Genomic DNA, 23,560 nt, shown 5'->3' on the forward strand with positions numbered 1-23,560 from the left:
CCAATTTTGTTAATGGTGCTAATAAAATAAAATGTAAAAATAAATTGGAAGAGTCACTAAGTATTATATGTCCCAGTAATTCTTTGTTCTCCGCTGGTCACCAGTGATTCCACATCATTATTGATTTATTTTTCTTCTCCAAAAAGGTAACCTTGATTAGAGGGAAGATATTAGATTAATTTTTTTTATTTCTTTTTAATTCTTTTTTAGTTTTTTATTTTTATTTTTACTATTTTAATACAACATGGTTGCATATATTATTCTTATTACTAGATTGAGATATTATAAGTAACTATTAATGTAGCTATACATATTTTATTGTTCAACCATTGTTTTTTTTTCTTTCCCTCTGGTATATATTTACCTGTAAACAATTGATTAATTATGTAATCAACATTTACTATGTTAAACTCAATAAAAATATATAAAAAAAGAAAAGAAAAAAATGCTGGAAGTAGAACGGGTGAGGCAGCATCTGTGGAAGCAAAGGGAGGGTTGATGTTTCAGATTGAGATCTTACATCAGGATTGTTTTAATATATTTGAGTATAAATTTGATTTTAGTACTTGCAACCTTTTTTCCTTAGGCGGTTCAAGAAAGGAAATAACTGAACATTGGGAATGGATGGAGCATAATCTATTACAGACACTTTCAATCTTTGAGAATGAAAATGATATCACCACATTTGTTAAGGGTAAAATACAGGTTAGTGAAATCTAAAACTGTTAAAACAGAAAAAATTGAGAACTATAAATTATCTATAATTGAATTATACATTTGTTGAGGATGCTTCTACTTCCTTTGACAGCTCATTCCATAAACAAGTTTAAGATCATTTGTTACAAAAAACCTAGTACAATGAGACGGGCTCTTTGTGAACAATCTGATAATCTCAAACATTACTTACAACTGTCTAAAGAGTGCAGTTTACTAAGAATAGGATTACAATGCTAAGGAAAGTCAAGTAAGGGCAGCATGTTAGCACTGTTATGAAGTTCATTTATGAGCCTGATGGCTGCAGGGAAGAAACTGTCTTTAAGTCTGATGATGTAAACTTTCATACTCTTAAACTTTCTCCCCAATGGGAGGAAGGAGAAGAGAGTGTGTCAGGGTGTGATGGTTCCTTCAAAATGCTGGCTGTCTTTCCTAGGTCAGGATAGATGTTGATGGAGTTCATCAAGGAGTGGGAAGTTTGCATAATATTCTTAGCTACTTTCACTACTTCCTGTGTTTCTTCCAAACTCGATCAGAACACTTCCCATACCACTCTGTGATGCATCCAACAAGTATGATTTTATTGGTGCACCTGTAGAGGTTGTTGAGGGACAAGAGGAATATGTTATATTTCATTGGTCTTTTGAGATAGTCGAGCCATTCGTACTTTTGTTTGGCTGTCTCAGATCAGATTGATGGAAATGATATTCCTAAGAATATTAGTGTATCCAATATTTTAAAGCATGATAATATGTTGATTCCTTTCAGGAATAAAAGTAGAGTTTTAGAATCACTGAGGCAAATAGCATGGAAATGGGTCGTTTAGCCCAACTTGTCCAAACCAACCAAGTTGCCCATCTGAGCTAGTCTCATTTGCTTGCACTTGGCCCACATACCTCTAACCCTTACCTATTCATATACCTGTCAAAATGTCTTTTAAATGTCAGAATTGGGCACACATTCTTCCTCTGGTAGCACCTTCTAAATCAACACCACCCTGTGGGTGAATGGGGTGGGGAGGGGAATTGCCCCTCAGCCCTCTGTTAAATCCACAACTACATCTCCTCCCTCCCTCCAAATTTAAACTAACTTTGGATTATTTTTCTCAGGGGAGTGGGGGAAAGGTCTGTGACTGTTCCCCTTATTGGAGTCCCTCATAATTTTGTATACTTCTATATGGTTTCCTCTTCCCTTCCATGCTTCAGGGGGGAAAAAAAGTTCTGGCCTTTCCTTGTAACTCAACTCTTCTAGTTGTACTCCTTTAACATGAGGCAAATAAGATGTCTCAGCTCCTGTACTCAGTGCCCTAACTGATGAAGGCAAACATGCCAAGCACCACCTGTCTATCTGTGTGGCACTTTCTAGGTATCTATTCCCCAGAGCCCTACCTTTAATTGTGTGAGTCCTTGCCCTTCCACTTATCCCAAATAAACTTCATTTGCCATTTCTTGACTCACTTACTCAAGATCATGTTGTAAGATAATATTTTTCACTGTTCATTATTACCACCAACATTTGTATCATTGGCATTTTCATCCAGATTAATATAAATGAGAAGTACTTTTTGAAAGTATTTGCAACAATCATGGGCTGTGGGGGGGGGGAAAATAAACAACTTATCAGTTTGTGGCATACATTTAATATCGTGTAACTGTTTACTGAACATGCTGTTTATTGTCTGTTTTTAATTTTAGGGTATAATTGCAGAATACAATAAAAATAATGATATAAAGGAAGACGATGACACAGATAAGTTTAAGGAAGCTATTTTGAAGTTTCAAAAACTCTTTGGAATGCCAGAAGAAGAAAAGCTGGTTAACTACTATTCTTGCAGTTATTGGAAGGGTCGGGTTCCACGGCAGGGTTGGATGTATTTGAGTATGAACCATCTCTGCTTTTACTCCTTTTTGTTGGGTAAAGAAGGTAAAGTATTCTTAAGTAGTTTATTTTCAATTTAGGGGTGGAGAAATAAGTTGTAATTTATATTACTTAACAGTTATTCTCCCTTAAATTGTTCTCCCTTATTCTCTACCTTTTGAGCACATCTTTTTATTGAACCAACTAAATGTATAGTACAAGTTGGAACAACTGCTTGAACTTTTAACAATAGGATTGATGGAAAATATTCATTATTTTAATGTGCCACAGGTAATTATGTTTCTTCAATGGAATAACTGACTAAGACAAGTTAGGACAGGATTTTTAAAAATATTTTGCTCAATTACGATAATGTGATTGTTGTCAAGATAGCAAGTCATAAGTGCCATTTTTCATTTGAAAACTTTTGATGAACTTTCCACCAGAAAATTACACAATAGTTGTTTTGCTGATAAAGCAATTGTATTTTTTTTTGCCTTTTATTGTTCTAAAAGGCTAACTAGAAACTTGAATATATTGTTGCACTTTGACCTTGTCTTATGACATTACACAAGTGTAGTGAATGGTGAAACTGTACATGTACAGCAAATTCTCTTTTGATGCCACAGAATTCAGATTTTCGGGACTTCATATCGTATGCATGTTACGGAAGTTGTGATATTTTTGAAAATGCTCTTAGCTATAAATGAGATCTGTTTCCTTGAATATAATTTGTACATTTATTAATTTCCTCCAATTCATAATACTATGAAAGTATTTGAGAAATAAAATTTGTGTTGCATTCTTCTTGTTACAATGACTTGGAACAAAAAAAACAATCTGCATTTCTCACCCAGCCAAGTTAGTCATCCGATGGGCAGACATTATCCAGCTAGAGAAGAATACTACACTGCTATTTCCTGAAATGATTAAAGTAAGCACAAGATGTTGTGAATATATATTCTCTGTCTTCCTGAATATTGGCGAAACCTTTAAACTAATGGAACAACTAGCTAACATTGCCATGAGGCAACTTCTTGATAATGAAGGCTTTGAGGAAGATAGATCACTTCCAAGACTGAAGAAGAAATCTCCTCAAAAAGTTTCTGTTTTAAAACGGTTAGTAATTTGAAAATGTAAAATTTATATTGAACATAAAATGTTTTCTTAACAATCTGTGATAACATCTGATTGTTTTAACATTGCCTATTTTGTTTATTATCATATTGTGCAATTTTATTGTTATGAGTACCAATTAATCCAATTTTTTTAAATTGAAGGGATCTTGATGCTCGGGCAAAAAGTGAGCGATACAGGGCATTATTCCGGCTTCCTAAAGATGAGCGTCTGGATGGACACACAGACTGTACCCTTTGGACACCATTCAGTAAAATGCATGTTGTGGGTCAGATGTTTGTGTCTAATAATTACATCTGCTTCACCAGTAAGGAGGAAAATCTGTGCAGTCTTATTATTCCTCTAAGAGAGGTGCGTACATTTATATTTATCTTGTAGAAATCTCTGCAGGATTCTTCTTGATACTTGTTTTTGTTAGAATCATTTGTCAAGTTGTAAACCAGGCAAGTAATCGATTATGACTCAGATCTGCTCTCACACCAATATTTTCTCTAGCGTATAAAATTTTAGTGCTCTGGAACAAAATCATGCTGTAAAGTGGACAATGCTTTCTTGAAATTAAGACCGTAAGATATTGGAACAGTAGTCCATTCAGCCCGTTGAGTCTGCTCTGCCATTCCATCATGAGTTGAACCATTCTTCCATTCAGCCCCACTCCTCTACCTTCTCCCCACAACCCTTGATACTTTTACTATTTGGTAATTTGATATGTTCTTTAAGAAAATAACTGAGTAGTTTTACTGTTCATCTTATTTATTTTATCTTTCATTATTTTTTGAGAAATGTATATTTATCCAAAGTGATCCTCAATTTAGATAATGGAAATTTAAAAAGAAGCCAAGCAGCTATAATGGGCACTTTGAGATAATTTCAGATTCAGCAGTGGACAGACAAGCTTTCTTTGTTCAGTTGAGCTCTGAGGAAAAAGGGACAGAGTGGTTTCCCCACTCCTATACTTTTTGCAGCTTTAAAATAAAAATTAGTGATCGATGACTGTGACAGCTTATGACTGTGTTATGAATGTTGACATGTTTAAATCATGTTAATAAATTATTATTCTAATTGATGCTCAAAACCTAATGTTCATGAGAGCTAGAATTGTATTCTAGGGATATAATATTCTACAAACGAGAAATGTGGTCAACGGAAAGACAACTAAATCTTGTTCAATATTCCTCTAATTGTTATCTTTGCATTTCAGATAAGATGATCTGTTGTCATTAAAACTAAAGTTATTAACAAAATAATGTTGTAGAGTATGGTTGTTGTTCCATTTATGCTGTAAATATGGATATAGAAGAGTGTTAAGAAAAAAGCCTTTGAATTTATTATAATGCTGAATGTAAAGCTTTATTACTTCAAGAGCGCGTCCATTGTGAAATACCCTTACAAAATTTGCCAGGATTTGTATGAGAGGTCTGTGTTTAATTAACCCTCGTGCTTACACTGGGACAACAAATTTTTTCAAAAGGTTTGCTTGCTGAAATAAAAGTGGGGATTATGATAGACAACTTCAAGCTGAACTCAAAGATAATTTCAGACTTGTTGTATCAGATAGAAAGTTGGGGAAACATTAAATTAACTGTTATTGAATTTAGCATGTTTAATTGTGTAATGATACTGGCACATTGAGTTAGTTCAACTAACCTAAAAATATTTTTCCACTAATTTTAGTTTGTACTCACCTTCTGATACCTCTCGCGTCAGTGTCCAACAATAGTCTGCTTGCATTGATGGATTCCATTTGCCCTGATACTACTTTTCCATGATCCCATTTCCTGGTGAAACCTTTCACCATGTTCTTCACTGCCTGCACCAAGATCAGCAGGGAAAACATCCAAGTGCAAATGCAGAAAATTATTTTTCAATGACATGTTGCACTTAATGGTTTTGTCTGCTTGAAGTCGACTTAAAATATGACAGGAAATCACAAAGGTAAGTTAGATCTAAACATAAAAGTTCATGATAGGAAAATTTTAAGGTGTATTTCATGGTCAGCATGCCCAAAATCGATAATGTACTCCCAAAAGTATTTGGGATGTACCATTGCACAATTAATCCGTGAACAGGAGTAATAATTGTTATGAATCCTGTCCTCCCATAGATTTGCCTTGATTCTAAACTGCATTTCTCTCCATGAAGATGCCTGTGAGGAAAAATATTCTGCACATATCTATATTTTCGTTGTGCTCTTGGGAGTAACAATATAATTACTTAATTGAATTTTTCAAAATGTGTTGGCACAAGTGTAAATACGAATAGCAAGAGATTTGAAAAAGTAATATTAACAGTAGGTGGTTTCATGTTTACATTTTAAAAATTTGGACATACAGCATAGTAACAGGCTCTTCCGCCCTAGGAGCCTGTCCCACCCAAATACCCCAATTAACCTACAGTCCCCGTATATTTTAAAAGATGGGGGGAGAGTCTGGAGCAGGAAACCCATACAAACACCTTACTGACAATGCTGGATTTGAACTTGCGTTGCTGCCACTGTTATCACATTGCACTAACTGCTGCATTAATCATGGCACCCTAAAACTGTGTTTTGAGCAGTTTATTTGATACAAACCAAACTATACCTTGAAGTTTTTTTCCCCTTAGGTCACAATTGTGGAAAAGGCAGACAGCTCAAGTGTGCTTCCAAGTCCATTATCTATCAGCACAAAGAACAGGATGACTTTCTTTTTTGCCAACCTCAAAGATCGTGACTTCCTCGTGCAAAGAATTTCTGACTTTCTGCAACAAACAACATCAAAAATTTATTCTGACAAAGAAGTGATAGGAAGTTTCAATTCTGATGAGGAGGTATGTAAAACAAAATCTGGAAGTAGATTAAGAAACTCAGACCAACTAGAATATTTTTACTGCCTTAAATAGTTAAAGAAAGGTAAGAGAATATTTAAAGCTGATTTTAAGGTAAGGATATTTCAAAATTAGTTGTTGAACAAATCACCATTTCAAAACCTTCAATGCTCAAAATTTTTAAATATCTTAAGAGAAAAAATATAGCCATGTTCATGAAATTGTTACGGAACTGGAGCTTCCAGTCAGAGGCAAAGGTAAGGAATATTTTTGGCAGTTCACAAAAGTGCTGGGGAAACTCAAAAGGTGGTCAATATTTTGGACCTATACCCTTCATCAGGACAGCCAAAAGTAAGGCAGATGTCTGAATAATAAGGTAGGGGAAGAGGAGGAGATGTGTTAGGTAGATACAGGTGTGGGGTAGGGGAGGTTGAGATAGGAACTGAGAGATTAAGGGGGGAGGGGGAAGAGGGCTATGAAAGATAGCTCTCTGATGGAAGGGAAGGGGCTGGGGAGCTGGAGAAAGGGAGTCAAAGGATGAGGGCAAGTGAGAGAACTGGGAGGGAGTTTATGGAAATTGGCAAAGTCAGTATTAATGTTTTCTGGTTGAACACTGCTGAGAGGGAACACCAGATGTTGTTGCCTCAACCTGGCAGTACGAGGCCATGGGCAGACATGTAAATATCAATGTGGTCATTGGGTGTGAAATTTAAGTGGTTGGTCGTTGGGAGGCTTGCTGCAGCAGCGAACAGAGTGGACTGAAGGAATCCATTAATGTGATTTTATTTCCCCGCGCCCCCCCCCCCCATCTCTGTCCACTCTCCCTGATGTAAAGAAGGCCTCATTGGGAGCACCGAATGCAGTAAATCACCCTTATGGTTTCACGGATGAAGTGTTGCTTCACTTGGAAGGACTATTTGGCATTATTTTATTGAATATGAATGACTTTATTCAGTGAGCTAGCACTGTTTACTTTCAATCTAATTCCTTTGTTCAAAGTCATTTTAAATTAAATTAAGATACTTTCTTTTGATTTCACTTTGGCTGTAGAGATTTTAAATGAAAGGAATCTTGGCATTAAGAATTTAAATCTCATTAGCTGTAGATTCAGAAAAGCTTTTAAATTGGAACTCTCTCTCCAGGAGATGGGAAACACATTTGGGTGCCCACAAAAGAAAGCAAACCGCTACACCTGAGTTTGACTTCAAGCCCTAATCAAATTAACTCATTTTATTGGATGAGTACTGTTTACTTTTTTCCTTACAAAATATTGCACTTAGTACAATGGTTTTTTTTTTAATTTTATTTTTCACACTATTTTTCATACTGACCAAAATACATACAGACATTTTTCTCTTGAATATATAGTGTCATTTTCTCCCCTTTTTTCCCCCTCCCTTCCCTCCCTCCCTCACCCCCCCTCCCCATTTATTCAAAGTTCAATCTATATGATACATTAAACCCGTTAAACAATGTCGTCACTTAATAAAAATAAACAAGAAATTTGTGTCTTTTACTTTTACATACTGGGTCAGTTCATTTCCTTCTCTTCTCCTTCTGTCATTTTAGGTGGTGGAGTACAATGGTTAGTGTACTTTTAACTTGATCATTCCCTCTTTGATCATGAAAAGTGAAGAAAATGTGAAAGGCTGAAGAGCATTCTTTTAATAAACATAAACGTTGCTAACTATACTGAGAACTTTTGTAGTGGATCATTAAAACACTAGTTTATTCAAATTATTTTGTTTAAAATAATGTATTATAATCGAGTAAATTTATTTGAAGCAGCAAGATTGATTTACCACCGGAATCTTGACTATTTGCTTAACAGGTATTTTCAAGACAAAGCAGTATTGTTTCGAGTAGCCCGCAGAGAAGTCTCAGTTCCACCTCTGATAGCAATGGAGAGCGGCAGCTGAGCCTGAATGGCAATAGTGTTCCGATAGCCACACAGACGCTAATGACGATGTACCGTCGAAAATCACCTGAAGAGTTCAATCCCAAAGTGGTACATGCTGTTTATTGAAGTCTGTAATTAAAATCCTATTTTGAGTTCATCCAGATTTTACAACCTGTTGAACTTTAAAAAAAAATTTTAAATCTCATAGCGCACAATATTGGAAAATGAGTAATAAAGAATAATTTAGACTTTGCGACTTGTGTGCAAGGAAAGAGGTGATTTTTAAAAAAATGTGTTTGTGTGCATATAAAAGTTTTCTTCATTCCATTGGGGCTTTCCTAATTAAAGCAATTGAACTTGGAGCAACCATTCCAGCCAAAAATGATGGCCAAACAAAATTTTCATTCAAAGACCTGCTTCCAAATTTAAGAATAACCCCATTCCACACCATGAAAGTGTGTTCCTGGAAGACAATAATTAACTTCATTATCTATTGTGATTGAAATCATTTACTTAATTGCATGTTAAAAGAACATTATATTGCAACAATAAATGTTTCTGTTTTACAGAAACCAAGATGAAAACTTATTTTTAGTCACGGTTTAGTTGTGACACTTGGTGTTTTGGGCAATGCATAACAATATTTTAAGTGAAATTGAATCTAATACCAACAAATGCTAAATATGTGAACCTTTTTGTTGTACTTGTATTTCCCAAAGCAATATTGTTTCTTTAGCCAGTGGAGACTGGTTATTCGCAGCAAGGTGTGACCGATGAAGATACTCAATTAAGTAAATCTAAAGATGGCTCAGTTACGTAGCTAACTTCATGTCGAAGTTTATCTCCACAATGCTACTAAAAATAACCAGCGTAATTTGTGGTTTTTATATATTGATGTAATTTACCCTTTTATAGCGGAAATTCATTTTCTACATATTTAGTACTATCTAGAATTTTGAATGTTCTAATTATACTGTGTTTGTCAATAATCAGGCAAAAGAATTAATGAAGGAACAGTCTTGGAAAATTCATTTTGCTGAATATGGGCGTGGAGTGTGCATGTATCGCACAGAGAAGACACAGGAGCTTGTACTGAAAGGCATTCCTGAAAGCATGAGAGGGGAGCTTTGGCTGTTGTTCTCGGGTGAGTAAAAGCAAAAGACTTGGTTCTACAAGAATCTTGTTGTGTTTTTAAAATACCAGATTGACATTAAGCTGAGTTGAGTTTAAGCTTTCACTAATTTTTTCCAACTGTTGCTTATATGAGTATTTATTAAATTATGATGACTATTTTATTTCTACTAAGCACAATAAAACTCTGAAAACATTTTTAATAGCATCTATCTGTTTAGCTTTCGGTGTGTATTTATCAAAATGCAGACCAATTGTGTATCTGTGAGATAATTGCATGCACTAGTTCATAATGTGACTTGGTAATTGGGATGGAAAAAAATGAATATTAGTTAAAATATGGCAACAATGGATGATTTTGAGTGGCAAGTGTTAATATTATATTATCATTACCATTTACCTAGGTTTTAATTACAGGATATTCCCAATTATTGCTAAGGGGATGACCAAAAGCACATTCCAAATATTTAGCAGCAACTTTAATATCTGATCAACTGGCACTTGTCATTTTGACTATTGTTTGATGGTAATTGAGCTTCAATTTACAAATTGGGAAAATACAGTCTTCAATTTTCCCTTGCTTATCCTTCCTTGTTTCTCCACCATTTCTATAGTTCTTAATGATCATCTTAAATGACATAATTTGAGGAATAGAGATTTGTTTAACAGCATACAGAAGAAGAATAAAGAATGTTTGTTTGTAGAGCATAAATTTAAAATGTCCTTCTGACCTCAGGTGCCATTAATGAGATGGCCACCCATCCTGGATATTACTCTGATTTGGTGGAGAAATCCATTGGAAAGTATAACCTAGCCACTGAAGAAATAGAGCGGGATTTACATCGCTCACTTCCTGAGCATCCAGCATTTCAGAATGAAATGGGAATTGGTGCTTTACGAAGGGTACTTACTGCCTATGCTTTTCGAAATCCTAACATTGGATATTGCCAGGTAAATATTATGTAGTGGTTTAACATTCAAAATGCTTGATGAGCTTTTCAACTTTATTCACTTTGTTGCTAACTTTCACCTATCCTCCAATTCACTTAATTTATCTCCTGAGATACTCTCCCCATTCTTGTTCTCTCTGTCTCCATCTTGGCAGTCAAACTTTCTGTAGATCTACCAACTCCCACAATTGCCTTGACTATACTTCATACCTGAGGGTGCATGGCTTAATGGCGTAGGAGAGAGACGTGGGTAGTCATCTCTCACAATGGATTTGTGAAAAACTCATTTTGAAATGCCCTTTTAAATATATTAAAAAAGTAACGGTGGTGGAAGCAGAAGAACTGGGAGCAGGAGCAATGGAAGAATTTCAAGAGTCAAGTTCAGAAGAAGAATTTCAATTTAATGAACAAGAAGAAATGCAAGAAAAACCTGTTGCAGCTCAGGATCGGCATTTACCTAAACATAAAGACTATCTTGAGCAACAATTCCAAGCAATGTCTCAGCAGATTTCTTTGGATTTTACTTCTGTTAATAATAAGCTTCCAAATGTGATGAGGATATTGCAACTGTTAAAGCTAATGTTGCAAAATATGCAAAAGTTGTGGATAAAGTACAAGAGAAGGTTAAGAAGATGGAAGATAAGCTGGAGGAGTGTGTTTGTGATATTAATCAGTGTCAAGAAAAGTTGAATATTTTTGGTGATTCTTTTACTGGATGGAGGATAGAGAAAAGTGATTTACTGAAGAAATTTGACTCACTGGAGAATCTGAGCCGGAGGAATGATGTAAAGATAGTGGGTTTGCCAGAAGATTTTGAAGGCTCTGAACCAGTAAATTTTTTTCAAAAATAGATACCTGATATCTTAGAATCAAATTTGTTTCCGAATGGGTTGGAACTGGATAGAGCCCATAGATCACTTAGAAGGAAACCTCTGCCTGGTCAACCACCTCGATCTGTTTTGGTCAGGTGTTTACAGTATCAGGATAGAGAATTGATTTTAAGATTGGGAGTTCAAAATGCATGGCAACATGGAGGTCCATTGATGGTTTAGAACAGAAGAGTCTTTTTTTTTAATGTGGATCTTAGCCAAAATATTATTAAAAGATGCAAAGAATTTAATTCGGTGAAAACAGTCCTCTGGCAGAAGGGATACAAATTTGCTTTTAGATCCCCTGCTGTTTTAAAAGTTTTTTTATGGGGAATATGAATCTGTTTTTTGAAGATGATGGTGATGAATTGATTTTTGCTAATTCTTTGTCCGATCTTTAAAAAAGGTCGCTCTTCGTCTTCTCAAGGGTACAAATAGAATGAAGTTGCTAAGATTGAATTTTGTTAGTTAATTGTAATGGTGTTCAGTAGGAGAAAAAGAAGAAAATACAGAAAGATCAACTGGACGAGATGCAAAATAAAGGAATCAAATGATTCTGAAGAGATCTTGATTGATGATGAACAAGTGAATAGAGACTTGGAAGAAGCTTATCATACCTAAACTTCTTGTTTATATATTTTTGTTATTTCTGTTCTGGAGAGATGCAGAATTTCATTGTAGCTCAACCAACACCGTCGCTCACTTAGTGGCTTAGGCCACTACCTGTTTTGTAAGGGGAGTAGTACTTTTAGTACTTAAGATGGAGAGAGGGGTTTTTTTCTGTATGTTTTTGTCTTTTTTATTCTTTTGAGGAGATATGGATTAATAATTTTTATGTGGATAGAGACCCTGCTGATGAAATTAGATGGCTAATTTAAAGTTTGCTGCATTTAAAGTGAATGGGCTCAATAATATGATTAAACATAAGAGAGTGTTAATTTGTATTAAGAAACTAAAAGTTGATATTGCATTTTTACAAGAAACTCATTTAACTGAAATTGAACATCAAAAGTTGAAAAGAGTCTGGGTGGGTCAATTTTTCTATTCTTTTAATTCTTTTAGTTCATAAAAATTTGCCATTTATTTTGGAATCACTGTATGAGTCAATAGAATTTTGTTAGTTAATTGTAAAATTTATTCTGAATCTTGGACTTTGGTGAATATTTATGCAGGATGTTTTACTTAATTTATTATATCCTCATGAGCAAATTATGATAGGGGGTGATTTTAATTGTTTGGATCCTTTAGTTGATAAATCTTGTAAGGTGATGCCCAGAACTAAGAACTAAAAAAATATTTTTGATGAATGAATTTAATTTGATTGATATATGGAGGAAATTAAACCCGAAAGAGAGAGACTATTCTTTTCATTCAGCTCGGTGTGATACTTAACCTAGAATTGATTTTTTTTTAAATTGTCTGCTCAGTTATTGGATAATGTAGTATTGACTGAATATTACCCTAGAATTTTGTCAAATCATTCATTGGTATTATTGACATATGCACTTACAGAAAAAATGGTTTCTACATATCATTGGAGGTTTAATTCTTTATTTAAAAAATGAAGAATTTTGTAAATGTATTAATGAACAAATACAACAGTTTTTAGATATAAATAGAAATTCTGTGAATAGTAAGTTTGTAGTATGGAATGCTTTAAAACCGTATTTAAGAGGTCATACTATTAGTTTTACAGTTAAACAAAAAACAATATTTAGTTGAGTTTGATATGTTAGAGAAGGATATAAATATTGTGGAAAAAGAGTTACAGAGGAATCAAATTGATAAAGAGAAAAAATACAATTAGATTCTAAGAAACTGAAATATAATACATTATAAACTTATAGAGTTGAACATTTATTGCAAAGATCTAAGCAATAATATTGAGTTTGGGGAAAAGGAACATAACATTTTGGCATGGCAATTGGAATCTGAGCAAGTATCATGAACAATAAAGGCAGTTAAAAAAAATTTGAAAATTTCTTAAACCCCAAGATATTAATGAGCAGTTTAAGGAATTTTATAAAAAATTATATACTTCTAAAGTGCAGCAAGATCAAAGTAAAATAGATAGATTTTTTAAATAAGTGGCATTTACCTATATTGAATGATTGGATTAAGGAATAATTGGAGAAGCCAATAGATTCTAAGGAGATTATGTTAGTTCTTAATTCAGTGGCAAATGGCAGATCTCCAGGAGAGGATGGTTTTACTGTGAATTTTATAAGAAATTTCAAAAATGATTACCTCCATTATTTGTTGAAGTTTTACAGCAAGCTAGGAATCTTTACTAAAATCTTTTTTCACAGGCTATTATAATAGTAATTCTTTAAAAAGATAAAGACCCTTTAAATCCTGGGTCTTATAGGCCAATTTCATTATTAAATGTTGATTATAAGCTTTTGACTAGATCTTGGCAAATAGATTATCACAATTTTTACCCAAGTTGATTCATATTGATCAAGTGGGTTTTATTAAGGGTAGATATTCTGCTGATAATGTAATTAAATTAGTTTAATTAATATTTCATGGGAGAAATCTAACTTACCAATGGTCTTATTATTGGATGCCAAAAAGGCATTGATAGGGTAGAATGGTGTTTTTTTTTATTTAAAGTTTTGGAAAAATTTTGGTTTGGACAAATGTTTATAAGTTGGATTAAGGCAATATATAAACAACCAAAAGCTAGAGTTATGATAAATGGGCTTTTATCTGAATCTTTTGTTTAGAGAGATCTACAAGACAGGGTTGCCCTATGTCACCAGCATCATTTGCATTGGTGATTGAACCTTTAGCACAATTAAGACAGAAAAGGGATATAAAGGGTATTAAAACAGGATTGGATGAATTTAAGATTAGGTTGTTTGCGGATGATGCGTTAATTTATTTAATGGAACCACAGAAGTCATTGAAGGTTTTACAGGAAAAGTTAGTACAATATGGAGAATAAAGTGTAAAGTGAATTGGAATAAAAATGAACTTATGCCATTGTCTGAAGCTGATTATTCTATTTTTAAAGGAGTAGCACGTTTTAAATGGACTGATCAAATTAAGTATTTAGGTATTAAAGTAGATAGACATATAGATCATTTATATATTTTAAATTATTTGTCATTATTTTCTGTAATTAAAGAGTATTTAATTAAATAGAAAGACTTACCGATAACTTTAGTTGGTAGAGTGAATTATATAAAAATGAATATATTTCCTAGTCTTCAGTATTTTTTTTCATACTATTTTCTTGTAATATTCCTAAAATGTTTTTTAAAGATTTTAATACAGTAGTTAGGAAATTTTTATGGAATGATAAATTGGCAAGAGTTTCTATTCATGTTAACATGGAAATATGAATTAGGGGAATGTCAACTTCCAAATTTTTCAAATTATTATAAGGCCGCTCAGTTAAAATTTATTAATAGAATGTTTGATCTTGAAGGTCCTTTGTCTTGGATGGATATAGAATTAAATAGAATTAGTGAGAATAGAGGAGATCAATTTGTTTATAAATGGAATGTTAAATTATTAAATTCTTATAAATCACCAAATTTATCTCATTTGATGGATATTTGGGATGGGATAAATAAAGAAATTGGTACGCAAGGTAAAATATATAGATATATTCCTTTGTATCAGAATAAACTTTTTCCTTTTATTATTAATAATTACCTTAAGATTTGGGGTCAGATTGGATTAAAATGATAAATAATTGCTATGAATTTGGTCTATTTTGTTTCATTTGAAAGAAAGATATCAAATACCAATTCAGAATCTTTTTTGTTATTATTAAATTAAATCTATGTTGTATGATTTTTTTGGGAAGAATTTGTTTCTTCCAAAAGAGTCGAAATTTGAAATGTTGGTTCGAGATGGAGGGAAGAAAAAATTTATTTCTGAAATGTCTGGTATAGACTTGTAACTTGTAATTTTATACATCAATTTAACTCCGGAGTGCTTAAAAAGATGTAATTTGAGTTTTTCTGATTTGTTTTTTCAATAATGGTCATAGAGGTACGTTTTTACATTCAGTATGGTCTTGTGATAAGGTTAAGTCTTTTTGGTCTCTGGTTAAGGATTGTTTAGAGAATATTTTGAAAATAAAATTTTCTTTAGATTCAAAATTTTTTTTAATTTGTAATTTTTTTTAATGGAATTTGCTTGGTATATAGATTGGATAAATTTCAAATAGCTTTTTTGAGACTGGCATTAGCAATGGTGAGGAAATTTATAACAATTTTGTGGAAAGATCAGATAGAACTTAGTTTAGAGGGATTGGTATTTAGAATTAAGGACTTGTATTTCATTGGAGAAGATAATATATAATTTGAGGGATAAATATATTTTTAAGACGATTTGGAGCCTATATTTGAATTTTTTTAATTGTAAAATTTGAAGATTGTGATGTGGATGTAGTAGGGTTTCCTTATTCCGTGATTTATTAATTTTTGTTTTGGTGTTCTTTTTTCTTTTTTTTATTAGGGGTTAGGTGGGTTATGTAGGGTAGAAATGGGAGGAGAGGGATGTATTATTGTAGGGGTTATGGGTGGTATGTGTGTGTATCTCTCTCTCTCTCTCTCTCTCTCTCTCTCTCTCTCTCTCTCTCTCTCTCTCTCTCATGGATGTTATATTTTAAATAAAATATTAAAATAAGACTATACTTCACACCTAGTCCCTTGCAAGGTTTCAATTCTTTCTCTCAATTTCTCCATTGCATCTGCTCCCATTGGAGATAATCCAAGATGTCCTCCTTCTTCCAAAAATGTGGTTTCCTGTCTACGACCATCAATTCATAACTTACCTGCATCTCCTCCATTTCCTACACATCTATCCTGATACCCTCTGCCACTAGATGCAACAAAAACAGGATTCCCCCTTGTCCTTGTCCTTTTCCTTACCTACCATCCCACCAGCCTCCACATCCAATTTCCATCACCTACAACATCATCCCACCACTGAACACATTTTCCCCTCTCCGCCTTCCAAAGGGACCGCTTCCTCCATGTCTCCCTTGACTACTCATCCCATTAATTGCTCCCTTTGGCACTTTCCCCTATGGCCACAGGCAATGCCATATTTGCACTCACACCTCCTCCCTCACCACAATTTCAGGCTCTAAATAGTCCTTCCAAGTGAAATAACACTTGTGAATCTGAAGAAGTAATTCACATCCGGTGCTCCCCTTGTGGTCTTCTCTATAGTGGAGAGACTGGACACAGACTGGGAGATCGTTTTGCTGAGTATCTTCACTCTGTCTGTGCCCCACTCCCATGCTGACATGTCTGCCCATGGCCTGATGCACTGCCAAACCAGGGCCCCTGTAAATCAGAGGAGCTACATGTATATTCCATCAGGACACTCTTGAATGGGATGGCATTAACATTGACTTCTCTGGTTTCTGCGAGACCACTCACCATTCTCCCTCTCTTTTCCATCCCTCTGTCCCCTGCCCGCCACCTCTCCACCCCCTTCCCAATACATTCACAGTGCTATCTCCCCTCCCCCTGTTTTATTCTTTCTCCCTCCCTTGTCCACCTATTACCTTCTGCCTGTGATCCTCTTTCCGACCCCCATACCCCCCCCCAACCATTTTATTCAGGTGCCTGTCTACATTTTGCTCATACCTTGATGAAGGGCTCACCCTGAAACATTGGTTATGTATTTTTATCTTTGTTATATAAAGTATGCTGAGTGACTCGCTGAATTTCTCCAGCTTTGTATTTTTGTTATGAACAAAATTGATGATGATGTTTAGTTTTCAACATTTTTAAAAAAGATTAGCTGATGGAATTTGGAAGAAAATAAATATTCTCAGTAGTCAATGAGTAAATGTATCAATGGTGTATTATTACAGGTGTAATGCCCTTCATTTATAGATAATAGGTGTAGGAGTAGGCCATTCGGCCCTTCAAGCCAGCACTGCCATTCACTGTGATCTGGCTGATCATCCACAATCAGTACCCTGTTTCTGTCCATATCCCTTGACTCCACTGTCTTTAAGAGCTCTATCTAATTCTTTCTTGAAAGCATCCAGAGAATTGGCCCCCACTGCCTTCTGAGGCAGAGCATTCCACAGATCTACAACTATGGGTGAAAAGGTTTTTCCTCAACTCCTTTCTAAATGGCCTATCCTTTATTCTGGAAAATACTGAAAATCCTAGAATACACAGCAGATCAGACAACATCTATGGGCAGAGAAACAGAGTTAATATTTTGGGTCAATACTGGAAAAATGACATTAACAAGCATTTTCGTAATTCCACTATCTGTACTTTTAGCTTTTCAATTACATTTTCCAATTTGGAGTTAGAATCTGGAACAAAAAAATAATCTGTGAAGGAGCTCAGCAGGATGAGCAATATCAGTGGGAGAAAAAAAAATTAATGATGTTTCCAATTGAAATACTTCATCAAGACAGTTTTTGCTTTGGAAGATGGGACATGCAACTAAAAATCCATGTAATCCAATTAAATCACTCCATAGATAAATGTAACTGATCATTTTTATAAATATGATTTCCTTTAGGTATGTTGCAGGAGAACTTAAATCACAATGTCTTAGAGATTGATGTCCATCATGGGGTATTCTTACAGAAATGTAGTCTTTTAAAAGTCAGCACTGTTTAGGCCCGGAGACGTCAAATATTTATAAAGGCTTTGGGCATTCCCCAACCTCTGCCCTCCTTGCTGTCCTGCTATTTCCCACTATTTCCAGTTGGTCCCAGGTGTCACTTCCTTCCCTCCCCACAATAGATGAGTAGTGGAAGGGCTTACAAATATTTGGAATTAAAAACTTAAAAGGAATAGGGAAGCATTAGTACTAAATGAATAATCTGTTGTAAAGAAGGTTATTGCTTGTAAAATTCTTATTTCTGTTTACTGGTAAACTTGTTTAAATTTGCAAAAGTGTAAAAATGCTGGATCACTGTGAGTATTTTGTAAAACTTTTGTAACTTTCTACTGGATTTGCAGGCAATGAACATTGTCACTTCAGTATTGCTGCTATATGCAAAAGAGGAGGAAGCATTTTGGTTGCTGGTGGCACTCTGTGAACGGATGTTGCCAGACTACTATAACACAAGAGTAGTTGGTAAGTACATGTTTACCATAAAGAGTGCAATTTTTCATGTTAAACCTCTTCAAATTTGAGAAATTAAGGAGATATTGAGTCTAAATGGTGTAACTGACATTGAAACCTTATGTACTCAGAAAGATTATGATATCTGTCAATTAACTTTTCTTCTCCATTTGTATTTTATTATGCTAAATGTGGTCCCATGAACAAACTTGAGTTTAGCATGAAAATGTCCTTGTATTCAGAGCCATTTACTTCACTAAGGACATGAAGACAACTAAATGAGTGACAATGAAAATGTTGAGTTTAATTATTTATTATTATACAGTTGAATCTTTAGCCACATAATCATTAGGCCTATTTCTTGAGCATTTTTGAATATCCAGCCTTTGCTCTATATCCTAAATATATTCTTGGCTAAGTAGCTTTTTATTGGATGTAGCTATAATTACTGCTGAGCAATGAAAAAATGGCCAGATACAAACTATTTTATGTACATGTACTATAATTCCTACATGTGAATATTTCAACATTACTTGTAAATACATTTCTGCTAGCATATGTACATAGTATGTTGTAATCTTAATTTAATATTTTAAATGTTTATTTAAAAATTATCTTTTTTGCTTCCATGTGCTGACTGTGTAAGTTCTTTGTGATTACCTATCCAACTGGATGTCCAGGATATTTTCATAAAAACACTAAACAAATTTGAAATTCGAGAAGAGTCATGACGGATCCAGATTCTTGTTTGCTTTTGCCTTGCCTACAAAAGTGAAAAACATTGTAAGGTTGATCCAATTTTCACCTCATGCGTTATTCCACCCACAGTCTTAAAGTTTCAAGAGAGAGTAAATAGATCAGATTTGTAGATGCAAAATGGGGAAGCAAATATTGAATGTATTACATTTAAATATTGTGCTTGTTAATGTGAACTCAAAGAAGTATGCTTGTTTTCTTGTAGGTGCATTAGTGGATCAAGGTGTGTTTGAGGAATTTGCCAGGGATTATGTTCCACAGCTTTATGACTGTATGCAGTATTTGGGAGTTATCTCCACCATCTCGCTCTCCTGGTTCCTTACTCTCTTCCTCAGTGTAATGCCTTTTGAAAGTGCTGTTGTTGTTGTGGACTGCTTCTTCTTTGAGGGAATTAAAGTGATCTTCCAACTTGCACTTGCTGTGCTGGATGCTAATATTGATAAACTTTTGACCTGCAAAGATGATGGAGAGGCAATGACTATACTTGGAAAGTGAGTTCATTTCATTGCTCATTTTGAAAATCCATTTCTTGTAAGAATGTTGTAATTAAGTTGAGTGAATAAAATAATTTAGACAAAGTAAGCCTAAAAACCAACTTCTTTAAGAACTATATTCACCTTTTATTGGTCTAGGATCTTGCTGGATAAATTAATTTTGGGTGTGCACTCTTTTTCAGTGGTTTAAAAAAAAAACATTTTGGATGTAAATAACAAAAAATGTGCATATGTACACAAGTGTTGGAGTGCCTCAGTATATTTGAAGCAAAAGCATATAACCAATATTTCAGGCCTAAGCCCATCATTAAGGTAAGAGCAGAAAGTAGGCAGACACTGAATAAAAAAGGTGGAGTGAGGAGGTGGGGAGGAGAAGGAAAGGGGCAGGTGGAGGAGCACAGACCGGCAAGAGATCAAAGATGGATAATGGTAGGAAGGTAGAAGAGAAAAAAGCTGAGAAACGATAGTGGGTGGGGGGTTAGTTCTTTGAATGGAGAGGAAAGGGGTGGGGAGCTGGAGGAAAAGAGACAGGGAGAAATGGATAGGGAAGGAAAGAGAGAGAGGAACATGGGAGGTCCTAATGCAAACCAGAGGAGTCTATGTTAATTCCTTCTGGTTGGAGATTGCCCAGATCGAATATTTTGTGTTGTTCCTCTAATTTGTAGTTGACCTTGGATTCACAGTGCATGGGGCCATGTTAGTGTGGGAATGGGGTGTAGAATTGAAATAATTGGCCACTGGGAGGTTCCTATCATTGCAACAGACAGAGTAAAGGTGCTTAACTAAATGATCTCTCAGTCTGCATCCATTCTCCGATGTGGAAGAGGACACAACTGGAGCACCGGATGTACCACTGCAGATTCACAAGTGCTTCACTTCGTAGGAATGTTAGGGGGGGCTGAATGGTGGTGAGGGATGAGGAGTTGGTGTAGCACTTCCTGTGTTTACAGGTAGGTAGCACTCCCTCCATGACACCCTCATCCATTCATCCCTTTCAGCACTTACCCCATGATGGCAGGAAATGTTACACACGCTCACAATTTCTCCCTCAGCACCATTCAGGCCCCCAAACCCATCATTCCAAGTGAAGAAACGCATGAATCTCAAAGAGTCATGTACTGTATCTGATGGTCCTGTTGTGGCCTCCTCTACATTTGAGAGACTGAACTCAGACTGGGAGATTGTTTCATTGAGCACCTTCACTCAGTCCACTGCAATAATAGGGACCTCCCAGTAGCCAATCATTTCAATTTCACACTCCATTCCTACACTGATATGTCTGTCCATGGCTACATGCACTGCCAAACTGAGGCAACCCACAAATTGGAGGAATATCACCTAATATTTCATTGTGGCACTCTCCAACCATTGACTTCTCTGGTTTCTGTTAGATCCCTTTTCTGACTCTCTTTCTTTCCCTATCTGTCTCCTTTCTTTCATCTACCCCTCTTTCTCTTGTTACCTCTCAGCTTTTTTCTCCTTCCCTCCCACCCTTGCTTTTATCTTGCCTGTGCTCCTGCCATTCCCTCCTCCCCCAACCTTTTTATTCAGGTGCCTGTCTGCTTTCTGCTCATACCTTGATGAAGGGCTCAAGTCCAAAATGTTGGTAATATACCTTTGCTTCCCATAGGTGCTGCGTGACTTGCTGAGGTTCTCCAGTATGTTTGGGTATTGCATTCTAATCACAGCATTTGTAGACGGACACAAATACTTTTGTATATTAGAAGAATAGAATTGAAAAAGGTATAAAAATTGAAACACTGGGTATTGTCAAACTCTCATTCCCTGTTATGAAAATAGAAGTCTGTCCCTCTAAATACTAATTTATTTTGCCCACTTTCATTGTTTTCATTTAGTGATTCAGATTTAATGGCATGAACTTTTTTTTCATTAGGTATTTGGACAGCGTGACAAACAAGGACAGTACATTACCACCAATCCCTCATCTTCATTCTCTTCTCAGTGATGATGGGGATCCATACCCTGAAGTTGATATCTTCAAACTAATTAGATGCTCATATGATGTGAGTGACCAAGTGAATTCTAATCTATTTAATCTTGTGGTTGAAGATGTTTATAAATTGTATTTATCTGTAACTGCACACAATCCATGTTTAGTTGTTTTTTAAAAGTGCATGTTTAAAATCAAAGGTCAATTAGGCACAGCTGATTGTAAATTAATTGATTAATCGTGCAGCCCATCAGGAAAAAGATTTGAATCAGCATTTCAAAGAAACTAAATTTCACAGCAAAGTACATTCCAAGGCTCTATCACTTGGGCCATTGAATCCAACCACAACATATTTTACAGGTCTGAACAGCACATAGGAAGGTATGCATAGTCGGACATTTTGTGTTGACCATTCTGTCCTTAAATTGATTGAAAGCCATGTTGTGTATTGAAAGCAAAAATAAATTTCATAATTGATTTTATTATTCCTTTGTTGTGATAGAGCATAGAACACAGAACAGTGTTGTGCCAACCCAATAACTTACTCAACTGCCTAGAATTTTCCTATTGGATAACTGACCATGTATCAATCTAATAATCTCTTCAAAGATCCTATTGTTCCTGCCTCTACCACCATTGGCGGCAGTGTTTTCCATGCACCCAACACTCTCTGTTTTTATTTATTTTAAAAACTTAACCTCTTGCATCCCAAACACCTTTAAACTGTGCCCCCTTGTGTTAATCATTTCAGTTCAAGGAAAAAGCGATCAATGCCTCTCATCATTCTTGTACACCTCTATAAGGTCACCCTATATCCTCCATCGCTCTAAAGAGAAAAGACTAAGTTCACTCAATCGATCCTCATAATGACATGCTCTCCAATCCAGGCACCATCCTCTTCACCCTCTCTATACCATCCACATGAGGATACTATAGGTTACTGCAGTGAGGTTAACTGAACACACTATTCCAAGTGGGGTCTAAGGTCTTGTATTGCTGCAACATTAACCATGGGAACGTAGGAACAGTGAGGTAATGAGGGCTAATACAGCATACACCTTCTTAACAACACTATCAACTGTATAGCAGCTTTAAGTCTCCTGTGGACATGGACCCCAAGATATCTCAGTTCTTCCATACTGCTCAGTCTTCCCATTAACATTGCATTCTGCCTTCAAATTTGACCGATCGAAAGGAACCACTTCACACTTTTCTGGGTTAAACTTTATCTGCTGCTTCTCAGCCCATCTCTGCATCCTATCAACCCTCCTGACTATTCACAGCGCAGCAACCTTCATGTCATCTGCAAACTTACAAACCCACCCTTCCACTCCTCATTCAGGTCATTTATAAAAATGACAGAGGAGGGGTCTCAGAACAGATCCCTACAGGACAGTACTGGTTACTGACATCCATGCAGAATGCAAAGCATCTACAACCACATTCTGTCTTCTCAGAGCAAACCAATTGTGTATCTGCAAAGCAAGGCCTCCTTGAACTCCATGCGTCCTTACTTTCTCAAAGAGTCTTCTAAGGGGAGCCATCAAATGCCTTGCCTAAATCCATGTACCCTACATCTCCATTCTACTTTCAACAATGTGCTTTGTTACATCCTCAAAAAATTCACTCAGGCTCACGACCATCCCTTGACAAAGCCATGCTGACTATTACGAATCAGATTGTTTCCCTCTAAATGTTTATAGATGCTATCTCCCAGGATCTTCAACAACTTGTCCACTATTAAAGTAAGACTCACCTGGTCTGTTATTTCCTGGGTTATCTTTACTCTCTTTCTTGAATAAGGAAACAACATTTTTAACTCTCCAATCCTTGTAATGTAGCTTGAGATGTGAAAAATTGAGGGCAGTGGTTTGACCAACATCCTAGTTGTACTCAAGTCGTGCTATATATTTGCATGTCTAGCA

General features: G+C 35.4%; 1 protein-coding gene across 3 annotated transcripts in view; it reads left to right on the forward strand.

Moving 5' to 3' along the window:
• The window catches only part of tbc1d9 (TBC1 domain family, member 9 (with GRAM domain)), a 98,928-nt gene that overhangs the window by 51,448 nt on the left and 23,920 nt on the right, over positions 1 to 23,560 (forward strand). For all 3 annotated transcript variants that reach the window (XM_069925308.1, XM_069925307.1, XM_069925309.1), the window contains exons 3-13: positions 587 to 705; positions 2,409 to 2,637; positions 3,429 to 3,690; positions 3,852 to 4,059; positions 6,313 to 6,516; positions 8,345 to 8,521; positions 9,407 to 9,557; positions 10,281 to 10,495; positions 18,329 to 18,446; positions 19,396 to 19,681; positions 21,579 to 21,708. In XM_069925308.1, the coding sequence (XP_069781409.1) occupies positions 587 to 705; positions 2,409 to 2,637; positions 3,429 to 3,690; positions 3,852 to 4,059; positions 6,313 to 6,516; positions 8,345 to 8,521; positions 9,407 to 9,557; positions 10,281 to 10,495; positions 18,329 to 18,446; positions 19,396 to 19,681; positions 21,579 to 21,708 (2,099 nt within the window). The remainder of the gene's footprint in view (positions 1 to 586; positions 706 to 2,408; positions 2,638 to 3,428; positions 3,691 to 3,851; positions 4,060 to 6,312; positions 6,517 to 8,344; positions 8,522 to 9,406; positions 9,558 to 10,280; positions 10,496 to 18,328; positions 18,447 to 19,395; positions 19,682 to 21,578; positions 21,709 to 23,560) is intronic.

This window comes from Narcine bancroftii, chromosome 3 (genome assembly GCF_036971445.1).
Source record: "Narcine bancroftii isolate sNarBan1 chromosome 3, sNarBan1.hap1, whole genome shotgun sequence".
Taxonomy (NCBI): Eukaryota; Metazoa; Chordata; class Chondrichthyes; order Torpediniformes; family Narcinidae; genus Narcine; species Narcine bancroftii.